Raw genomic sequence first — 15,034 nt, 5'->3', positions numbered from 1 at the left:
CCGTCCAATATAAACATTTTTAGAGCTGAACACGATTATTAAAAAAACATGTAGAAGAAGTTTAAAAAAACAAAAACAGGTAAAAGTGAATGGTGAAGAGTTGTGATTGGTTGAGTAATGGAGATAGATTGAAAAAGTAAATGGTGGAGGATTGTATTGGTTGGGAAAAGAATATTAGGGGAGAAGTTGTTATATTTTGGGACGGATGGAGTAGTAAGTATCCTAAAAGAATTATAGAAAAAAAAGTTGAACACATAGTTCTAATAATATTACACACACACACACACACATATATATATATATATATATATATATAAGATTTTATCTTCAAATTTATAATATTTTAGCTCACAAGACTAAATTTGAATAAAATTTTACTCTTAAAACTTTTATTTTTTTATTTTATTATGGCTAAAGTATTTGAATATGAAAATTTTATAGATATGTGTAATAGTTAAGAGTACGAGTAAAAATTTTCAATTATCACATCTCTAGATTGCACAAACGCTGTTAAAACCAGGAACGGTAATTTTCCTCGTAACAAAGGCCTGACGAAGTTGACCTGGGAGCCTGGCCCACACACGCAACGTTTCGGCCCGTAGCAACTATAGGCTGGAACTGGATCGCAACTAAGGAAAAAGTACAGCGAAGGTCCCTAAACTTGTCATCTAGTTACAAAATCATCTCCGAACCACAAAATCAGATACCGGACGTCCCTCAACTAAAAAAACCAGATACCAGAACCAGATACGGACGTTCCCGGTATCTGGTTTTTTTAGTTAGGGGATAATTTTGTAACTCGATGACAAGTTGAGGGGCCTTTGGTGTACTTTTTCCTCGCAACTAAATAGGCCTGAACGGGATCACGGCACCCGTGCGGCCTTCGGTAACTGGGCCGGAGCGGTATTAGCGACCAACGTGAGGCCCACTGTATAATTGGGCGTAATTCGGTCGAGTCGCGCGGGCCGTCTTATATTTGGGCCGGATCGTTCATGCGTGTCAGGGTAAACTATACCACACACGAATACACACGATCTAGTGAAGTGGAGCCGTAGCTGCAGTACACAGTAATTACACACAGATTAAGGTGAAGTTCACACAGATTACAGTATAATAATACTCCATTAAACATGCAGCGAAATTACTTTTACTTTTCTTATTCGAAAAAAGAAATTACTTCTACTACTTTGCTACAGATACAGAAGAAGCGTAACCACGTTTCCCTTTCTCCGTCCCTCTCCGGTGACGTGATGGGCTAGTGGACCGATGACTCAGACCACGGTCGCCCATAACATCAACGGCCGAGAGGCCACCCCCATCACCACAAACCTCTCATCCGGACCGTCCATCCACACACCCCGATTGCTCACCAACCGTGACACGCAACCTCCCCCCTCCGTCTCCCCGCCAAAATGACATCCCTGCCCCTCACAACCCCCGCGTCGAAGGCGGTTTTTCCCGTGGAGTGACGGAAATACCCCTATCCCCCTCCCTCTAATGCTTCTCTCTCTCTCTTCTCCTCTCCCCTCTACTCTCTCTCTCTCTCCCCCCTTCTCCGTCTCCGTTGTGCAGCGCGAGTCCCCGGAGGCGAGGCGACTCCGCGTCGCCTTCCCCCCCGAGCGCGCGGCCGGCGAGAAGGGCGGGAGGCGCGGGCGGCGAGGTGCTCCTCTTCTCTCTCTGTGTCTCTCGTCGGCGACCTCGCGCGGTAGCCTCCTCTCCGGTGGTGGTCGCGCGCGCGCGGACGGTCGACGAGGGAGGTTTGGAGGGTGGGGGCGCGACTCGGGGTTGAATTCGCTCGAGCTGACTCACTCCAGGTAAGAATTGTACAGCGATTCGTGTTTCCGAGCAGAATTGAGTGAATTGGTTGGAGGGGTTCCGCTGAACCCCCACGGTAGGTTTTAATTTACGGCGGTGATCTGGGTGCTCTCTGTTCGTGATTTCGGGGTTTGTTTGATGAGATTTCAGCATTTTTCTTTTTCTAATTAGGAGATGTTAGTTTGGTAGGGAGGTTGCGGTAATTCGTTGAGATGGCTGCCACGTTGTGAATTTTCCTTTCTAGGGTTTGGGTCTTCGCGTTGGTCTTACCGTGATCCCACCTGGTTGTCCCTCAATTTCGTTGCTTCCTTGGCTCTACTGACGCTTTATTACTGCCGATCTAGCCGTAGAAAATTATCTTTCTGCAATAGTACCGTAGCTGTACAAATGATCTCGTCTAAAGCTTCTGCTCTACTTCGTTTTCTATATGCAGCATGTTTGGTAATCTTTTTATGTTGCAAGTACAAATCTGTTGATTAAGGCATGATTAGTAGGTTAATACGTCTACTGCTATGCGATTACTTGCGTAACTGAAGAAAGGAATTAATTTAACCATTTTAATGGTTGCACCTCCTTTGCTGTTAAAAGAACTAAAGGAGTCTGCTTTTGAGGAAGCAACTGAGTGCTTGTAGAAGGCGTGATTGAATAGTAAAAACTGTCTTAAGAAAGCTAGATCTTTTCTCAACGGCAGGCTTTTCTTGTTATAGGTTGTACTAAATGTTTACGTTCCTTCATGAGTTCATTTTAAGGCTGTGTCTATCGACCATATATATTGAGATCTCATATATATTTCTAAGGTGTATTCTCCAACTTTTGTATTTGTTCTGCAGAGGGTTTTATAGTTTCAAGCACAACGCTGCTCAAGATGCCAGCACTGAGGATGAAGAGGAACTTTGACGATGATGTTTTTAGGGATGAGTTTGATTCCAAACCCACAAAATCTATGAAGATCTCACATTTTCAAGTCAGCGAACTAGAGCAGTCAGCTGTGTTGAACTTGCCTTATAAAGATCCCCATGATGGTAAGTGACTGCAGGCAGCTCTGTGGGAGTTAAGGCTGATTCTTTACTGATGTGGAGTTTCTTTCAACTTTCCCTTAAAATATATGTAATTTAGCTGTACTGTTTATTACAGTTCTCTTGAACAGGAACTGTGTGTGCCTAATGTTGCATTCAGAAGCTATTTTTTATAGGTAGATAATTTAACAACTCATGTTTGTTAAGTTGGTTTTACTTAGCTATTTGGAAAATGTGTTTAAATTGTGCATTGTTAGTGATCAAAGGTTAGTGAGGGTGTGCATATTTCATTGATTCTATTTCCTTTTTCAGAGCTGGATTTGACAACTCAGTTAGCTGGCCAGGACATTATGATCATGGAAGCTGCTAGTTTGGATGATGCTCTTGGAGGAGCATCTTTGCTCAAGGTGTGGCATCATCATCTGATCATATATTATTATAATTATTATTGTCACACTTTACTTTTGTGTTCAACCGTTTGGCTTCAATACTTCCATTTCATTATTATAAGTTTCCTCTTGTACTTCAGTTTGTCTCTCCAAACTAATTAGTCCAATGAACTTCTGATTACAAATGAGTAACCACTAACTTCTGAGTTCTGATTATGGAGATATAACTATTGCAATTTCTTTCCAAAGTTCATTGCACTAATCAGTTTGGGGAGACAAACTGAAATGCAAGAGGAAACTTATTATAATTAAATGGAAGTATTGAAGCCAAGAGGAAACTGATTTGTCATTTGACCTTGCACTTCCAACTAGTTTCAGTTAATGATTTGTTATAAAGGGCAGAAGGCATTGTGTTTGTTTCTTATTTGTGTTATGAACTAACATTTGTAGGCTAGGTATATAGCTTCATTATTTTGGTGTATTCTCTCCTATTTTATGTCTCAGCACTCTATATCAGAATCATTGTTATTCTGTTATTTTATAGAATCTTCTGCAATGTAATGTTTCCATGTTGATTTACAGGATTTAATATCTGAGGTGGCAGTTTCACCAAATATGGAGAATGATATGTTAGTTAATTATGAAGACATCAGATCTCAGTTAAATGTAGTAAATTATTTTGACAAAGGTAAGGAGCAACCCTTTCACCTTAAGTGACTTAGGATATATATCCATTAAGCGAAGTAGCAAGATTAATTTTGCTATGCGCTAGGTATTTACACTTCCATGCGCGCTTTGCATTTTCATATTGCAATTAGCAAAGCATTTACAATGTGATGCCATAGATTCTAAGTTATCTGAAAACCAATCTTACCAAGAATAGAATTAAAAACAAGATTTCTTTGCTAGTAATGACTGGAATATTCCTTTGTTACTTTTAGATTATATTGGACTTTTTGGTCATCAGTCTTTATTTAATGCATGATTCTGATCATTCTTTGTGTATACACTTTTGAAAATGTGTAAAAATATGTATGCTACATTAGCATCTGGTGTTGCAAATTTAATATGATTATTTCTGTGCGGTCAAGCTATACAGTATACACTGAATTGCTGATAGGGAATTGTATATAAATGATCCAAATTTCAGAAGTTCTACTGCAAGAATGCCACATTAATCTATTTATGTCCACAAACTGGACACTGTTTTTGTCTTTGTGCCAACTTATCACAAATTCTGATTTTGCTTGGCTGGAGGATTTCTGATCTTTTAATTTCATTGCATCTCTTGCTCCAAAAACGATGTGCCACATATGTAGTTTTTAGCTGAGATAGCAATGCAATCATTTCAATTCCCCCTAGTTCGAAAACCTTTTTGTCATAATGCCATGTCAGTCTCTCAACATTATATCGATGAACAAACCTAGGATGTTTGCTTAAATTGATAACTTGAGATGAGCTTTTGCTGTACATGCTATCTTTGGCCTCTGTATAAAATCATGATATGCAATATATACTTGTCCATTCTATTGTGGAAAGAGAAAGGTGTGCGCTGGCGCTATATGCAAATGATCATACCAGAAATTCATGGTGACTGATTGTCTAGGCATTTTGATTGGTAGTGAATCTGAATAATATGTGATAGTGGCAAATCCATCAAATATATCACCAGATTAAACCCACAAGATTATCATTTTTTTTGTGATAGTGGCAAATCTATTAAATATATCATGAACTGCTTCTCTTGAAAGTTGTCTATTCATCTACCTATTGCCAACGGACGAATTTCTAATTCTTGCAGTTGTGGGGCAGTAACTGATAAGCATGATTTGAATTGTGTTCCTTATTTTGTAATAGCTCCTTGAGGAGAAAATGTAGAAATATTTATTTGGGACATGCTTATGTTGAACATTTAGTTATTACTACTCAAAAGCAAGTTTCAGTTTGTAAATGTGTGTACTTATTTATAATTATGCATGGTATTTTTTGCAGATGAAGATGCAAATTCTGCATCATATAATAGCTGTACCGTTAATTGTCATGAAGAAAGCTGGGGCTCGAATGAGGGTTGCAGTCTGTTGGACATTTATAATCCTGATGATGCTTTCTCTTTCCTATTGGATACGCCCTCTGAGTTTCTGGGTAGTTTTACTGCATTATATGATGAAGTTGTACCAATTGATTCATTGGTGAATATAAGTGGCCGATGTGGAGTATTCCCACTTACTGAGAGCACTACAGAAGCCAGTATTGGTAATGAGCCATGCAGATCTGAGGGGGATATGCTATTTAGTAACTCAGAGGTGTTAGAGTGGCTCAATCCACATCTGGCTGAGGAGGATTTGCCTAATCTCGTTGATTTTACTGAGCTGAACTCACATGCTGTATCAAAGGAGCAAAGGGCCAGGAAGGTCACTCTTGTACTTGATTTGGACGGTATGTTGCTGGTTTTAAAAGATTTATTATTTTTTAGGACTCTATTGATGTTTCCCAGAGAATAATATATTGTTATTTTTCCTTCCTGTGCAGAAACCCTTGTTCATTCGACCACAGAGCAGTGTGATGACTATGACTTTACCTTTCCAGTGTTCTTTGATATGAAGGAGCATATGGTTTATGTGAGGAAGAGACCACATCTCCACATGTTCCTCCAAAAAATGGCTGAGATGTTTGAGGTTGTTATATTCACAGCCAGCCAAAGTGTTTATGCAGATCAGCTGCTTGACATCTTGGATCCAGAGAAAAAACTGTTCTCTAGGCGTTATTTCCGGGAGTCATGTGTATTTACGAACACTAGCTACACGAAGGATCTGACAGTTGTTGGAGTTGACCTTGCTAAAGTTGTCATAATTGACAACACTCCGCAGGTAAACTGCTGATAACTTGTTCTGCGCTAATGCACTTCGTGTTCTAAATGTTGTCACTTATGTTTTTAAGAAGGTTCAGTGTTAAAGTGTCCTGGACCTACATCTCTGAATTTTTGAAATCTCCCATTCATCAACTATCGCATGAAGTATCCGATGAGCACCTGAATACTAATATCCATGTTTCATTCAGGTTTTCCAGTTGCAAGTGAATAATGGTATACCCATAGAGAGTTGGTTTAGCGACTCCTCTGATGAGGCATTACCTCAGCTGATTCCGTTCCTGGAGACCCTTGCTTCTGCGGATGATGTCCGACCCATAATTGCCAAGAAGTTTGGCGACAAAAAGGATATTGCTGAGATTTTCCAATAAATGTTAGGGATAGCTTTTTGTTTACTCAGATAGAGGAACAGAAACTTAATTAACATGTTAACCGGGCTTGTTGACCTTTTTCTTTTCCTTTTTTACAGTGGGTGGTTTTCATAGGATTAAGAATTTTGGTGTTAGAGCTAGTTGTGAATTGTACATATCCTCGTATTTCTTAAACAGTTCTGTACATAGTATGCTGCCGGAAATGAAAGTGAACTTTACAAATTTTGTTCTCTGTTTCCTTCCTGTTAAGTGTCCCGTACATTTGATGTTGCCGTTCGATCAGACTGTTGGGACTGTCCAGGACGGATTCTTGCATCTCTTTTTCCCACTGTCAGATTCTCAATTGGCAACTAATTAATTTAGTCGCAATTGCGTTGTGGAAACTTATGTTTACATGTTTTTTTCTCTCGAGATCGTTGAAACATCGCTGCATTTGAAGTAATACTCACCACGTCCAAATATAATTTGCTCGTCGATGTATTAAATTTCGTAGCATTTGAAGCACGATACCACCTAATTCATGTTTGAACTCTGGTCTACAGGTACTGCTCATGCTGTAAGCCTGTAACCGTTAACCAAATTCATCTCAGTAGTTAGTGGTGCGGTCAGTTCTGACAATCCTAAAACACAAGTAACATCAATTCACTATCATTTCCCATCACTCTAAGAGAAGCAAACAGTTCATTAACATTTACTATAGTCCTCAAATTTTTTTTTTGGTTCTTTTTTATGTTACACCAAAATGTACTCCTGTTCTACAAGGGAATTGTCTCGCAAGCATTTGTGCTGAGACGCCCAGTGATACAAAAAGAAAACACACACCCCCACATGTCCACATGTGGAACAAAAGAAATGGCTGTCTCTGGCAGTAATATATAGAATCAAGTTATTGTATATACATAAGCTCGCTATTTTTATTCCCATAAGTTCTCTTTCATTCAAAGTAGATCACTCGCTCATCTTTTTCCCTTTTCTCCCATTTCTTTTTCTTCTTAGCAGCAAATAACTGACGGCACGGCAATATGGCATGCCTTTCTTGGCAGGCTAGATCAATGGCTAGCAAGATGTTTGTCTTTTCCACATTCTGTAATTTCATTTTCACCGCCTCGACGCTTCCTCGATCAGATTGTTGGTCCTGTATTCTTTGTCTGAATCTTTGGCTGATAAGGCACTTGGGTACTTGGATTCTTTCATGTTATTAATCAGCTCAGCGGAGCATTTTTGAAGTGGCCATTGCACCCTAATACATCCTCGAGACCCCATACTGAACAGTACTGACTTTATTGTAGTTACCTCCAACTGCAGCAATGCCATTAAAAGGGCCAATTCCCTGCATCATGTTGGATTGTAAGGCAGCTCTGTCTGCTACATCAGATTTCGCCTTTGAAACGTAGTAAGAGGAAGCTCTCAAATCATGGGACATATGTGACACCACCTTAGCATCCATGAAATGCTCTGATGGCTGGTACCGCATGCGATCTTTCTCAAGCTCCTGCTGGAGCTCTCTTTCTGAGCTATCCGATTTACGGTGGTAGGCATATGCTGATAGGTTGGTGGTGGCTGGAGGAAGCACTGGATTCCTTACCACCCTTCGTTGATTGTATGGGCCCATTGCACTCAAATTCTCAAATGGTATTACAGGGCAAGCCCCTCGTCCTGTTCTACCTGAGAAATTATCAGAAGAAAATATATCGGATGGAATCCTCTGAAGAAATGAGCTTGATAAATTTATTTAGGAGAAACTATTACCTGGAATCCTTTGGGGTACTTGGGAAGTTATATTTTGATGATCTTTGGGAGGAATTGGAGCAGAATGAACTGTAGTAGTCCTGCAAATTAGAAATTAAAGGTCAGCACCAATATTCCAACGGTGGTCTCTGTTATTGATATCACCTCAAATCACCCACTTTCTGATGTGTACAGAGGTTTTATAGTACCATAAAATCATGAAACAAAGTTTTATAATGATGCAAGTACGATCTATCTGTTTGATTTGATGCAGTTTTCTTAACAGAAGCAAACTTGGCATCATAATCAACAAAAATATACTTTCAATGGGAAGAAAACCATTGATGGTTAAAACGGTTTTAGCCACCTTGGGAGCGAAACATGTTTCCTGTCTGATGGAACAGCATCTCCATTCTTCCCTCCATTTTCTTCCAGGTTAGCAAATTGTCTCCGAAAGTTGTCAAGGGCACTGTGTAATAACAATTAGGCGCAACCGAAAATGTATTAGTTATAACCAATGGGGTGCAGAAGATGGGAATAAACAAAAAGAAAGGAGGCGGGGAGCATGACTGATGGAAAAGAATCCATGGGACGAACCTAGGATATAGGAAGTTTGTTTTTTCGGTTCCATTCATGTAATCCTTAAGAAGTTGAGGATGATACTCCAGTATTTCACGGAATATAAGTTCCTTCACATCCTCTTTAGTCACCTTTCTCCGCTCAAACTCAAACTCCATCTTTGTTATTGGCTGGCATGATGGTTCTCTCTCTGCTTTCGCAAGGCCTTTAAAATATGGATCAGCCAACGCCTGATATGTAAATCAATGAAAATGAATATCATTAGAATGATTTCAGCACCAAATGACACCAGGTGCAGCCATCACATGGAAGTACAAACTACAGAAGTTTTAATTCGACATTCATTAATAAAAACTAACCTCTTCGGCAGTTGGTCTATCCTTCGGGTCGAATGCTAAAAGCCTCTGCAGAAGTTTGAGTGCAGCAGGATCTGCTTTTGGGAATCTCTCAGAAAAAGGTACTGGCTGCTTTTTCCTCATACTGCTCAAGTACCTCCTTGCTTTCTCATTCCGAATCTGCAGTTACAACATGATACCTGGCATTTATTATGGATAGTTCACTTTGGAGCATTAGTCATTGATGAAAGGCAAAGCATACCCTTGTAACAGTATCCATTGATGGAGTACCCAAGAGATCAGTCATCAGATCCAACTGGTGAACCACATTTTTACCAGGAAACAAAGGCTTCCCAGTTAAAATCTCAGCAAAAATGCAGCCAATACTCCATATGTCAATAGCTGGTGAATACTGCACAGTACAATCGATTTAGCATCCATTGAAATTTACAGAGGAGCAGATATTAGTTGAACAGTTGGCGTAAAAGTGAAGAAAATATCAGCTAACTACATTAATCCTATCACTTCGCCTAGATGTCAAACAGACAAATAAACTCTCAGGTCACTGTAAATGCTGTACTTTTCAAACCTAACCAAATAATACTAATAAAACTATCTATGATGATCAATGAAAGCAATACCTACTAAAAAGGTAGCAAATGCCGCCTATTAATGCAGCTTCTGAACAAGACAATTTGGAAGGAATGATCCCTGTTATACCAGCTGGTAAAAAGCCAAATCGGAATCAAAGGGAATGAATGGCCTGATGTAAAATCACATATAGCTATGGGGGTACTTGTGCATAAAAAGGGTTATGTACAACAGGATAAATTTAACACATAGACATTAATCTTTCAGGAAAATAAAAAATGACCGCATATGAAGTTTCTAAACAGTAACATGTGCATATCTGTAGGGAGCTTGGAATCAAGTCACCCGATTAATCAAGATAAAGTAAAATTGAGCCAGACATCATAAAACAGAATATAGTCACACGATCGTTGTCAAAGATCCAAATGAAGGCTTGGAGGAATGGGAAAGAGGCCACAAAATGTGAAGTATGATTTATGACGATATGTAACACTAGTTAATTCGAATTGTGATTGTTAAATATTAGGAAGTCCACTTAGCATCAACAGTAGTTGCTATGACTGACATAAATGGCTGCATATCAAGGAAGGGCCACAGATTGACAAGTGACAACTATTGTATACCAGCATGTTGGCATACCACCAGTATAGTGTGTGTGGCCATGAATACTAGGCTCTAGAATAGCTGCCATTATCATTCTATTGGCATAACACTCAATGTATTACACTAGTTAAATTGAAATATAATGTCTTTATGATATAAAAATATTACATTTCTCTATGATAAAATGTGTACAGTCAGAAGAGCATGCAGAAAACCATAGCAAAATCATGTATAGGGATGTGACAATGAATTTTAACAGAAAATATAATTCAGCAATATACCATCAAGTAGACCAAGCAAATCATGTTATAGAGCTTCTGGGGAAGTAGCCCAAGCAAATATTCCAACAAACAACACATGAGAACTACAGATTAATTACCTTAGTAAAGAAAGAACCACACAACTCAGGAGCCCTATACCATCTAGTAGCAACATAATCCTGCAAAAAACAAAGAAAGAAAATTATGAAATAGAAAATAAAACTTACGTAGCAAAACTATGCATGTGCTATTGCAGATAATGCAATATATGAATGTACAATGTCACACACCGTCCAGAATACCGTTGTAGGAGTGTCATTAAATGCCACTCGTGCTAGACCGAAATCGCATATTTTGAGTTTACAGTTAGCGTTTGCCAATATGTTCTTTGGCTTCAAATCACGATGATAGACATTAGCTGCAGTACATAAACTGATGGTTAGGATAAGCAATACATGTAAACCAAGTGCATCTCCCCATTCTGAAAGATCTAAATGAGCATGCAGTTTAAAACTCGACGAGAAGGATTTTCAGTGGTGATAATGTTAATGGCTCAACAGTGAATAGCAGAAAACAGTAATGATGACATGTTGTACAATTAGTCAATTTCTAGATAGACAAAGAAAGTGCAAGTATAGTATCTAGTAATCAATAAAAGATGCAAAATAGTGGGAAATACTTTAAAGAAATAAGAGGATGGCAACAAACAGAATCTCCACAGGGCAAAAATAATGTAATGAACAGGATAAGCAACTAAAGGCAAATGATGTGGGAATGACAATTTCCTTTATTTATAGTGGACTTATTTATTGGGCTAGCACTGTGCCAAATTCATGTGCGAGCACACTACAAGATCGTTTATGCTCTTCATGAAGCATAACAAAGAACCCAAAAAAATGTGAATAAACTTTACCCAACATTTCAGAGAATAAATTATCCCTCAACACTAAACAAATATTACAGTCATCAATAAACGCTGTGCTAGCTCAGACCTCAGTTTCTAAAAGGAAGCATACCAGTATGAATATATTTCAAAGCACGAAGCATCTGATAAAGAAAGAACTGATGATGTTCTTTGGTTAAGTCATCATTTGCCTTGATGACTTGGTGGAGATCGGTATCCATCAGCTCAAAGACAACATATATGTCCTTGAAGTCCCTCCTTGATGGAGGTAGCATTATATGCTTGATCTCAACTATATCAGGATGCCGTAATAGCCGGAGTAATTTGATCTCACGGAGGATTCGGGCAGCATCAGATAAGTGCTCAAAGATATTGTGTATTTTCTTGATTGCAACCTTGTCGCCAGTATGTTGGTCAATAGCTGAACAAACTACACCATAGCTTCCTTTGCCAATGACTTCCTGTATTTTGTATCTGTTAGCATCACCATATTCGCTGAAGAAATCCATCTCTGGCGAACCCTGAACATAAGTCAATAAATTGAGTTAACACTATGCTGGAGATAGCTTGTTTAAAAAAGAGGGAGTATATAATTCAAAGCTAATGTCTTTGAATGCATAGAAGAGTACTTGCTAACAGACCACTGAAACAGCAGATGGTTAATCTGCGTACAACAAATTCAGACAGATCCTAGTTCAACAAACTCAGATAGATCCTAGAACGAGCAACTGGACTCTAGTAGCTGATGTATCAGAAAAGACAGTAGCTACACCTGCCCTTCTGATGCAAAGACTCCTTAGTCTCCACTCTCCAGCAATGAGCAAAACGAAACAATCAAAGCCTAAGACCGAACAAGACTAAAAAAAAGCCAAATAATGACTCTTAAGAAGTGCTCTTGGCCTCTGGGGCATAAAACCATCTCGATCACTATGCCTCCAAAGTGGGCATGGAATATATTGATTAGATAATCCACTGGGACAATTAAAATGATTGGCTATTCTTTTCTTGCAAGTAAAAAAAACCAAGAAGGTAAGAAAGGCCGCAGAGCTGGCTTAGGATAAACATATCTACTCAGCGAATCTTATACCGCATTTGTGATGCTTCTAAGTAGCATCTGAATTAATCTTCTCTCCTTGGAGTGTTATCTCGGATTAGAAGTGGGGTGGGAAAATTCTCTGAATTACTAGTTATTCATCAAGGCGCAATGAGTATTCGACTGACTCGGGAAAAGTTGTCAAAGGATGCCATTTCCTTTCGAGGGCACAAAAAGCAGACGTCGCCCAGCACCAGAAGGTTTCAGATATTATCAAGAAGGCATCCACGGTTAAATCGAATAGAGAACCTTCTGACAATTCGGATAATTTCCGATCCAGAGAAAGGCGAAGGGGAGGGGGAAAAAAATCTCTTTTGCGAACAAATGGAACATGAGAATCGAGAACTACAGCGACTGCAGAGCTCAAAATCCACTGAAATTCACCACAATCCAACATACGGAGTCATCCGCGGATAAAAGTCGAGCAAAAAAGCGGAGGAAAACAATGGCAAGAACAAACCCTTACTACGCTCGTACGCATCCGAATCCGAAGCTCCACGAGAAAGAAAGGAAGGGAAACAAATCGTTCTTTTGCACAAAATCCCACGACTCCATATAACTCAAGATCGTCTCGACCCGCGGGACGACCAAACCGATCTCCAAACGCCAACCACCCATGACCATGAGACCACCACCCTCCACCAAAAACCCAACCACCCCCGGCGAGAAACACCGCGCAACAAAAAATGAATTGCCACCTCCTCTCACCTTCCTCCCCTGCTGCTGCTGCTGCTCCGTCTGCATCGTCTGCATCGCCATCGCCGCCGCCGCCCCCTCACCTCTCCTCCACCGCCAGCGACGAATCCACCCGCATTTGCCTCGCCTCGCCGCGCCGCCGCATGCGACGCCCCGCCCGCGAGGTGCTAGGGCGAGCGAGCGAGCGAGCGAGAGGGAGAGATCGATCCCACGCACCCACACCCCCACACGCGCGGGGGGATCGAACCAGCGCAATCCCCGACCGGGACGCCCGCCCCGCCCCGCTCCCACCTCCCCCCCTGCGACTGAGCAACTCGCGCCGAGGAGGTAGGCCGCGCGTGCGTGCGTGCGTGCGTGCGTGCAAAGCCGCCTCGCCTTCGCGAGTTCGTGTTGGCGTCGCGAGCGAACCACTGCAAAAATCGGTCGGGGTCGCGGACGCGGTGGGGGTTAAAAAAAACCAACGAGCTCTTGCAGTTGTAGTAGTTGTAGCGAGAGCTCCTCGTCCCTGTCTGTCCTGTCGCTTCCGGCCTCCGGGTCCGGGAGGATCACGCTAAAAACACGCACGAAACGGTGAAACCAACCGTGAAACTGCGGTGCCGTGCCGCCGGGTTGGTTGGTGGGTTTCGGGCGCACTCGGTGCAAGCGCAAACGCGGCGTGGCGTGGCGGGCACTGGGGTTGGGGTTGGGGATTGGTTTTTTTGGGTGGGATTTTTGGGGTGCCTTTTGACGCTGTGGTGTGGTGGTGGAAGTTTTCGGCTCTGGTCGGTCGGTGCGCCGGCGAGCAGGGTTGACGCTGTTTTCGCGACCTTTTTCTCCCTATTTTATCCTCTCGCCGTTGCTTTAGGTGTGCGAATCACATGGCCATATATATGACCAAGCTGATCGGGTTTTCAGGCCTTTTTTTTTCTTTTTTCTCTCATCGTGCATCGCCCTTGGGTACGAAGCTTCGTGCGCCGTGCGATGTAACATGATAAGATATCGCAATTATCGGTGGTTAGATCTGGGGTGTTGGTTCACTTGCCCAGGGTGGCGAGATATATAAGACAATAAGGTTTTGATCCGGGAATTCTAAAATAGTCGTGTATGGCATGTGATGCTAATCATGCTCTTTTGCATGCATCGTGTGTATATCTGTTTCCCCTTTTTTATTTTCTTTCTTTTCCCCTACGATACCTTTTTGCAATTATTATTCCAATTAAACCGTCGATATGCATCACGTGTGATCTCCCCGCCCTAACATGCTCTGTCAACTTTGCGTTTACAACTCTAACATGTTGTCAGTTTTCGATCAATTTCGATGGAAACCAGAAAGTCGGTTTACTTATATTAGTACTCTCTCCATCCCATAATACAAGAGTTTTTGACTTTTTACTTGTAATGTTTGACCACTCGTCTTATTAAAAAAATTGTGCAAATATAAAAACGAAAAGTTATGCTTAAAATACTTTGAATAATAAAGTAAGTCACAAATAAAATAAATAATAATTTTAAATTTTTTAATAAGACGAATAGTCAAACAGTGCAAGTAAAAAGTCAAAATCCCTTATATTATGGGACGGAGGGAGTACTATTTTTTTTTCACAAATCTACTTAACTATGAATCTATTTTTTATTGATATTTATATTAATGGTGACATTTTTCAAATGATACAATATTAATAGTTTGGGATTTGATAGATTTCAGTTATCTAAAACTACACACCACTAATCTAAAATTGCATCGTTACGCAAAAGTGCAATACTCTCTCCATCCAGTTGGAAATTGCTATGCGTCCGACTCATATGTAC

General features: G+C 40.5%; 2 protein-coding genes across 4 annotated transcripts; one reads left to right on the top strand and one right to left on the bottom strand.

Moving 5' to 3' along the window:
• The first annotated feature begins 1,540 nt into the window (after positions 1-1,540).
• Positions 1,541-6,679, top strand: LOC127759923 (uncharacterized). The gene is made up of 7 exons (XM_052284138.1): positions 1,541-1,814; positions 2,646-2,837; positions 3,144-3,238; positions 3,803-3,908; positions 5,213-5,656; positions 5,750-6,087; positions 6,278-6,679. Exons 2-7 carry the CDS (start codon positions 2,681-2,683, stop codon positions 6,455-6,457), a joined length of 1,320 nt encoding a protein of 439 aa, XP_052140098.1. The 5' UTR covers positions 1,541-1,814; positions 2,646-2,680; the 3' UTR covers positions 6,458-6,679.
• A 631-nt stretch (positions 6,680-7,310) lies between these two features.
• Positions 7,311-13,885, bottom strand: LOC127759922 (mitogen-activated protein kinase 8). 3 transcript variants are annotated; one of them, XM_052284134.1, is made up of 10 exons: positions 13,259-13,885; positions 11,570-11,978; positions 10,844-10,971; positions 10,673-10,732; positions 9,362-9,511; positions 9,124-9,279; positions 8,783-8,994; positions 8,553-8,654; positions 8,207-8,286; positions 7,311-8,122 (listed from the first exon to the last, which is right to left on the bottom strand). In XM_052284134.1, the coding sequence occupies exons 1-10, from the start codon at positions 13,307-13,309 to the stop codon at positions 7,698-7,700; spliced, it is 1,773 nt and encodes a 590-aa protein (XP_052140094.1). In that variant the 5' UTR covers positions 13,310-13,885; the 3' UTR covers positions 7,311-7,697. The 3 variants fall into 3 exon arrangements, with proteins under 3 accessions (XP_052140094.1, XP_052140096.1, XP_052140097.1); XM_052284136.1 differs by lacking the exon at positions 13,259-13,885 and adding an exon at positions 13,011-13,046; XM_052284137.1 differs by lacking the exon at positions 13,259-13,885 and adding an exon at positions 12,230-12,294.
• Positions 13,886-15,034: the final 1,149 nt, after the last annotated feature.

Source organism: Oryza glaberrima, chromosome 1 (genome assembly GCF_000147395.1).
Source record: "Oryza glaberrima chromosome 1, OglaRS2, whole genome shotgun sequence".
Classification (NCBI taxonomy): Eukaryota; Viridiplantae; Streptophyta; class Magnoliopsida; order Poales; family Poaceae; genus Oryza; species Oryza glaberrima.
The sequence above is the reverse complement of the archived record's forward strand: the minus strand, read 5'-3'. Positions and strand labels throughout refer to the sequence as shown.

Coding starts and splice junctions, on each gene's coding strand:
- LOC127759922 (XM_052284134.1), bottom strand. CDS start 13,309: ATGGCGATGCAGACGATGCAGACGGAGCAGCAGCAGCAGCAGGGGAGG. Junction 11,979..13,258: donor AGCAGCAGCAGGGGAGGAAG/GTGAGAGGAGGT, acceptor ACTTATGTTCAG/GGTTCGCCAGAGATGGATTT. Junction 9,512..10,672: donor GTGGTTCTTTCTTTACTAAG/GTAATTAATCTG, acceptor TGTACTGTGCAG/TATTCACCAGCTATTGACAT.
- LOC127759923 (XM_052284138.1), top strand. CDS start 2,681: ATGCCAGCACTGAGGATGAAGAGGAACTTTGACGATGATGTTTTTAGG. Junction 3,909..5,212: donor AGTAAATTATTTTGACAAAG/GTAAGGAGCAAC, acceptor TATTTTTTGCAG/ATGAAGATGCAAATTCTGCA. Junction 6,088..6,277: donor TAATTGACAACACTCCGCAG/GTAAACTGCTGA, acceptor TGTTTCATTCAG/GTTTTCCAGTTGCAAGTGAA.